This window comes from Oryzias melastigma, linkage group LG20 (genome assembly GCF_002922805.2).
Source record: "Oryzias melastigma strain HK-1 linkage group LG20, ASM292280v2, whole genome shotgun sequence".
Taxonomy (NCBI): Eukaryota; Metazoa; Chordata; class Actinopteri; order Beloniformes; family Adrianichthyidae; genus Oryzias; species Oryzias melastigma.
Window position 1 is genome coordinate 23,661,074 of NC_050531.1, and position 7,607 is coordinate 23,668,680.

Consider the following 7,607-nt stretch of genomic DNA (forward strand, 5'->3'; position numbering starts at 1 on the left):
AGATGAAAGAACACAACTCAGCAGGATTACACTGTGGGCCAAATGTCATTCAATGTGCGACTCAATTTACTTTAAATGGGGAAGAGATTTGCTGAAAATACAAAAGTTTTTTGCAAAATGTTACATTTGTTACATTTGCTTAAAGACTTAATATACTTAGACTTAAATAATTGTGTTAAAGAACTATGAAAGAGCACTAAAGTTGACATACATTTCTGAAAATTTTGTAGTAAAATTGCTTTGAAATCCCTAATGTATGCCAATTTAGCAAAAATATTAATGTGTTGCTTAAATATGAGCTAAACCCCAAACTATTCCAAAAACCTTAGTAGATGCTAAACTAGCCAAAAAAGCTAGCTTTTTGCTTAAATACTAGCTACACTCTAAAATAGCCAAAAATTCCGCAGTAAACTAAATTAGGCAAAAACGTTAGCATGTTACTAAAATAGAAGCTAAACTCTAAATTAGGCAATAAAAATGTGAGTGAATTACAAATTAGTCAAAAATTTAGTATGTTGCTAAAATATTAGCTAAGCCCCAAATTAGCATAACAAACCTCCGTAGATGCCCAATTAGCAAAAAAAGCTAATACATTGCTTAAATACTAGCTAAAGTTCAAAACAGTCTGAAATTCCTCAGAAAACTAAATTACTCCAAAATGTTAGCATGTTGCTAAAACAGAAGCAAATCTCCAAACAAGCCTAAAAACTCCAGTAGGTGACAAATTAGCTAAAAACGTTAGCATGTTGCTAAAATATTAGCTAATTACTATAAAAGATGAAAATATAGTCCATAAATATATTTAAAGTCTTGTTAGTCTACTTAAAATTTTGAAATGTGAAGACTTTCTCATTCATTTCTTAATGGGACATATTTTGCTCAATATTTTAAAAACTATGAAGTTATGAATACCAAAAATACAATCAGTGATGTCCTGAACGAGCTAAAATGTTTTGATACCAAGGTTGCTGAAAACACAGAAAGTGTGATTGAGTTTTTATCTGCCAAAAAACATACGGAAAGGTAAATCACTGCAGTGTGAATGCTTACTAAACAATCACACTCGAGGGCCGGGGTCCTACATGTTTTCCAACCAACCTGCCACTGAGGCTTTAACAAAGCTGCTAAACTGCATGTATGACATTTGACATGATGAACAATTTGAAAATATTCTCAAAGAAATAGGATAAAGAAAGTTCTGAAAATCAACATAGACTGGACGATTCATGCAAAAAAAAAAAGCCGGATGTTGAAGCTCAAACGTGTGCAGGGGCAACAGCTAGAATCAACATTTACTCAGAAGAGGAAGAACTGCAAACTCTGAGAGGGAACATTCTCAACATCATCATTAGGAGATGACTTACCACACTCTTCCTCATTAAGATAGCAGAACTAAACCTGCTGGGACCGTCTGCTCTGGTAACTGACAAACAAAAACATTCTCCAGAGACTGTCTGGATGACCCACAGAGAATGTCATGTGGTCAGAAGAGACCAGAATCAAACTCTGGTATAAATGCCACTCGTCCTGTTTGGAGGAGAACGAATGCTAAGCTGCTTCTCGAGAAATCCGGACCTTCTGTGAAATATGGGTCATAGTTTCAGGGCTGATTTTCTGCACAGGGGAAAGGTCAACTGAACTAAAACCTTGGAGGTGAGATTTTGGGCAGAAACCTTCCATCAATGAGAACATTGATGGTGAAACATAGCAGAATCTTACAGCATGGCAATGATCCCAAACACGTCGCCGGGGCAACCAAGGGGCAGCCTCCCAAAAGCATTTCAAGAATCTGTAGGGGTCATGTCAGTCTCTGGACCTCAATCAGATAATCTGTGGAGGGAGTTGAAAGTCCTTGTTGCCCAGCAACAGCCCAAAACACCACAGCTCTAGAGGAGATCTGCATGGAGGAATGGACCAAACTATGTGAGGAATGTTTGCCTGTTGAATCGATGCCATCAAGGATTAAGGCAGTTCTGAAGGTAAAAGGAGGTCCAACCCGGTACCAGCAAGGTGGACCTGATAAAGTGGACAGGAGTTCATACTGGATTATCAAGGGTTTGGTGTTTTCATATTATTGGGTTATTTACAGTAACTGTTAGTGTTTTATTTAAACAACCATTTGAATTCTATCAGAGCTCAGATTCTTTTGGTTTTGTCACCTAGAGTTGTGTTTCTAAGTTTTTCTCAGTGCAGGTTAGCTCTGTTCTCAGTGAAGTTTCAATTATCTGTTTGTATTGTGGTATATAACCCTTTAACTACCCAAAAAAGAAGAAAAAAAAACCATGGGACAGAAACATATTCTTTGACAAGCTGTGAGCAGCAAATTCCCCGCGTGGCGAATATACCTCACAAATGTCATATACCTCACCGTGATTAGTTTGCACACGGCAAGTGTCATTCATTTCAGTCTTGCAGACCGCACTAACATTAATCTTTCATATTAAGATGGGGGCCGAAATGTTATCAACCCTCGGGCCGCGAGTTTGAGACCCCTGTCCTGGAGACTATTCTAGTATTTTCTCAGTTTCTGAGTCTTTGTGACACAGGTTTGTGGTGACTTTTGATAATAAATATTTCTTGAGCTCCATACTATGTTGGTTTGAGTCCTTCCTGTTCCTGGATTCCCTTTTGTCTATGAACACAGATTTATACATTTCTAGTTGAGTCTATTTGAGAAGCAGGTTGACCGAGGGGCGTATCCCAGCAGAGCTTCAGACCTTCCTGCATCCTGCTCAATCACCAGTTTTGTTGTTGAGTTGAGTCAGCACGCTGGTCAGTGGACCTGTCCCTCTTCAGGCCTCATCATCACATCCAGAATCCATTGTTTTCTGTCATGGACTTCAGTGTTGGACATAGTAACTGACACCTGTACAAAATGAGTTGTCACTATTTTAGTTTATCCTTCAATGAAGGTAACGCCTGAGAATATCTTGAAGACTTGATTTTTTTGATTTGTTAAATTATTCCACTCAGAAGTTGTCTTATGGCTCATCTCAGATTAAATGTGTTAGTCTAAAATCTGTTAGTAATCAGTTTAATTGATAAATGTGTGTAAACAAGTGCAGTGTAATTTAGTTTGTGGTGTCCGTTCGGTCGAGCTGCGTCTCAGCTGTGCTTCTGCTGTCCTGTGTGAGAGACGGGGGTGTTCAGACGGCTGGCCCACTTCCCTGGGCTAATTGGTATGATCCGCTTCACAAGTTAAACGGAGAGAATTGGGATCAGGTGGTCCTAAGCTCTGGAAATTGACCCACGCATCCACAACTGCACACACAGCCACACACAGCCTGTTAATAAACATGAAGCCATTTGCATCTGATGCACAGACTCACAACACCTGCAGAAAGACGTCATTTATGTGTGTTCTTGCACTTTACCATCATCGCGGTTCTGGGTCGGATTGTTTTGGGCAGTTTTTCCGTCTTTACAGCAGGACTGTGCTCCTGTTCTTATTGATGGAACCAAACAGACATCAGTCAAACGCGACAAAGTCAGTTAGTTTGGTGACAGGTTCACTTCAGAAAAACCTTTGATTGAAACGTGTTCAGGTTCATCCCTAACACAACCTGTCATAACCTGAAAGCCTCCACTTTGTAATATAAGTCACTATAGAAGCTAATCATCATAAAACAACATCCTAAAAACAAGAGTTCTGAGTTTATTTTATTTACTCAGTTGTTTGTAAAAGAGGATTATCTGGACCGTCATTTTAGAGGAAATCCAAACAAACGATTTTAGAGACCTCAAACTAATAAACTTCTTCAGTGATTGTATCGTATTTAAAAAAACAGGATTAAAAATGCTCTTTTTTGTTTAAAAATTAACAAAGTAAATTAGACAAAGAAGCTTTAATTTGCTTAAAAATTGTATAAAAAATTAAACTTTTGTGAAAGGGTTAGGGAATGAGGCAGTTAATAAGATGCTAGAAGTGTTCCCCAAATTCTGCTTTAGGATTATGTAAAAAAGGGAAACCAGGAAAATTGTCAAAAATTGATCAACTATTTGTTGCATTTTAAATTAGCTGAATATAAAGTGCAACAAAAGAATTCAAATGTAATTAGGACAACACCCTTAAAACACGAGGAAGGATCCTTAAAAACAGCTGTAGAAGTTGTGGGGTGAGGCAGCGTGGAGTTTCCCTGAAATGTGGTCGACCTGTTACATCATCAGCAGCAGCAGCAGCAGAGACGGATCGATACTGAACCGCACATTCAGCCGGTCCAGCAACGATCTGAGCCTGCAGGCCAGGAAACTCCACCACTCCCTGCATCCGACTTCTGTCATGTTTCATGCTTTAGAGTCGCAGCTGAAAAGAGTCATCTCAACTGAACGCTCAAAGAGAGGAAAACATGACTTGTTGAAGTTTGTTTGTCTAAACAAACAGATTTACATCTTTGTGAAGTGTTGTTGGTGTAAACCATTCAGCTCTGCTCTTTAACTCCTCGCTGGGGGAAAACTGGTCTTTACTTACTGACCACTTTCTTTGATCAGATCGGGTTCAGTCGGGACTATTTCCTCAGAATGTTAGCCTTGTTCCTACTAGAACACATGTCAAAGTCGAGGCCCGGGGGCCGGATCCGGCCCTCCAGGTAATTCTATCCGGCCCTCCAGATCATTTTATTTTATTCACACTAGCATTATTGCAAGTAATGCTATATATCTAGTTTATAGCTATGCTAAAAAGTTACAGTTTTAAAGCTGTAAAAATTTAGTTTTAGAGTGTTCAATAAATGTTTATCCTGTTCGGCCCGTGACCTAAGGAATGTTTTGGATTTGGGCTCCTGTGAGATTGACTTTGACACCCCTGTACTAGAACAAGCAGTTGCTGGTCTGACATCACTCTCCTGGTCCAGCTGTGTTGAGCGGCGTCCTGCAGGCCATTCAAAGCCGTGCTTCACAGAAACCATGTGCTCCACATAAGTCTCCTCCTCTTGTCGGCCCTTATAGGGATGATCTGTAGAGAGCCAGGGTGCTAGAGTTCCACCAACACCAGATTGTTGCTGTGGATGTATTTAACGCAGGATTTAGATGGTCTTGCAAACCAACACAAAACGTTCCTTTTCTGAGTGTATCTCCTGGTGAATTTTTCCCGCATTATGAAGTGTCATAGAGGTTCAACTAAACCTGAAACTTGACACGAGCCTGTAACACAGGCCAAAAGATGAATTACATTTACAGCTAAGAATTAAACTCTGTCCTCTGTGAGCAATTCCCAGCATGACCGAATCTTAAATCTAAGAATGAGGCAGATGAAGCTGTCTGTGGGAGGGGCAGAGACACTGGCTACCTGTGTTGATAAACAATGTCTTCTTCACACTGGAGTCTCTGTAATTTTGAAACATCCACATATAAAAGCTGTTTGCTGTTTTTTTGCAGATACTCTGAGAGTTTTTTGATGGTGTGAAAGCTCCTGAATGATCCATCAAAACTCACGACCGTCACAGAGAGAGCAGGAAAACGCTGGCTGAAATCTTTAAAAGGAAACACTTGTTGGGCACACATCAGGAGTGGAAGAACAGCTCAAGGGTGGAATTTAGACAGGAAATGCAGGGAAACTTACAATTGGTCGTAGTCTGGGTAATTCTCATCCAGAAAAACAACTTCTCAGCCAGAAAACAAGATCAGTTCTTTCATGTCACACAGTCGGTGGGAGTGACCTTTGAAAGGAAAGTGGTTCCCGTTCATAGTGGTAGTTATGTTCTAAAAATACCCTGAAATGGATGAAATCCAACTTTATTTTTTACAATATTTGTAGTTGATTTACGGGGGTAGAACCGCTCACTGAATAACACGTTCTACACTTTTCTCAGACATGAATATTTTTAAACTTTTCTCTCTTGACTAAACTCTCCAAGTTCAAACTTTCTTAGAAACATAAGCCAAGGATTATAGAATGAAAACAAAGATCTGATCACGATCAAAGATTGATGTGAATGCAGCTAACTGAACACATTCCATACAGGAGATTGAGTGATGAAAGCCTACAGCCAATCAGGACGCAGTACACTATTTGTATTGAAAAAAATCTGCAAAACGCAAAAGACAAACCACAGTATGTCAAAGGAATATACTTTCACTCATGGCTTCTGATAGAATCATTTCTAAAAAGAGATTTCCCTTTTTAGATTTATCCCCAAATGAACAAATATTGATCTGGAGTTTATTGAAACTTCAACAATTTAACAAGTATTGACTCTAACCAAATTCTCCTCTCTGTTCAGCTCTTTCATAGCAAAAAAAACATTAACTTCAATGGATCATTTTTAACAAGTTAAATGATAAAGAACTTCACTAGGATTATATTCAAGATGTTACTTGGTCACATTTCCTGACTTGTTTTTGTTTCCTCCAAAAAATGTTGCTAAAAAATGAAAAACTAGATTCCTGTTTTGTACTTTGTCCGTTTTGATATTGACTTTTCAAAAGGCAGCAAGGTCATTGGCCAAGCTGACATGGCATGTTGCCATGTTAACCGATCAACTTCATTGATCTAATGGTGCTTGATTTAAGCTCTCACCTAATCAGACTCCAGTGCTCTGGATGGTGAAGCTGAGTGACATGGAGCAGCGCAGAGATTACAAACACAGCAGCAGCTGATCAATATCAACACAAATGAAGTCCTTCCTTCTGTCCTTTTCTCACACGTTTGACCGATGACATCTCAGTGAGTGTTGGCATGTACAGTTTTGAAAATGATTCAGAAGGTTTTGAATAAAGCTGCTGTTTAAAATGTTTTCGACAATGACGGGAAAACAAAGCTCTTGTTTCTACGCATGCATGACTGTCCTCTGCCTCTGTGTCTCCTCTCTGCAGCTGTTGAACCTCTTCCTGGCTCTGCTCCTCAGCAGTTTCAGCTCCGACAACCTGTCCGCTCCCGACGACGACGGCGAGATGAACAACCTGCACATCGCCATCCACCGGATCACGAGAGGCCTGGCCTGGTGCCGCAGACAGGTACCCGTCTGGTGGACAGGTTAGAATGAGACCGCCGGAGGGTGTCTGATGCTGGGGCTCTGCTGTGCAGGTGGTGGACTTCTTTAACGGGAACCTGAAGCGCCGCCGCCAGAAACGCAAAGAGGCCAAAGCCATGATGAAGCTGAAACGCTTAAGCACCATCCACACCGAGGCCAACGGAGCAGTGATCGGTGAGACACCAACTCACTCTGGACGTGTCTGGAAGTAACAAAGCACCACCGCTGCAGTCTTTAGCAGAGATTCTATGAAACAATTTGAACACAAACTCATCATATGAGCAAGAGTTCTTGTAGTTTTTCTGGATTTGGCAACTAAAAATACATTACATTTAATAGCAGTATTTTAAAGAGGAACATGCTGCTGGGTTGTACAATAGTGTAGTGTTAGCTCTCTCATCTCACACCACAAAGGCTCTGGTTCAATTCTCAGCAGAGTTGACCAACTCCAGTGTTGGATATTGCAGCCCAAATCATGACTGACTGGAGATGTGACTCTGCTCCTCACCAGTTGCCCTCCAAACCTTTGGGTTCTTCAGGTTCTTCAGTGATTTAACACTAGAAGTCCTAAGCCTGCGCAAATTTGCGCAGGGAAGAGTCCCCCCCGCTTTAGTCCGAGAGCCCATTGTTGTGTCATGG

The 7,607-nt window shown here is 40.4% G+C and overlaps 1 protein-coding gene across 5 annotated transcripts in view; it reads left to right on the plus strand.

Annotated features, from left to right (window-relative positions):
• The window catches only part of LOC112141573 (sodium channel protein type 4 subunit alpha), a 261,117-nt gene that overhangs the window by 175,912 nt on the left and 77,598 nt on the right, over positions 1–7,607 (plus strand). For all 5 annotated transcript variants that reach the window (XM_036217311.1, XM_036217310.1, XM_024264726.2 and 2 more), the window contains 2 exons: positions 6,811–6,951; positions 7,022–7,142. In XM_036217311.1, coding sequence (XP_036073204.1) covers positions 6,811–6,951; positions 7,022–7,142 — 262 coding nt within the window. The remainder of the gene's footprint in view (positions 1–6,810; positions 6,952–7,021; positions 7,143–7,607) is intronic.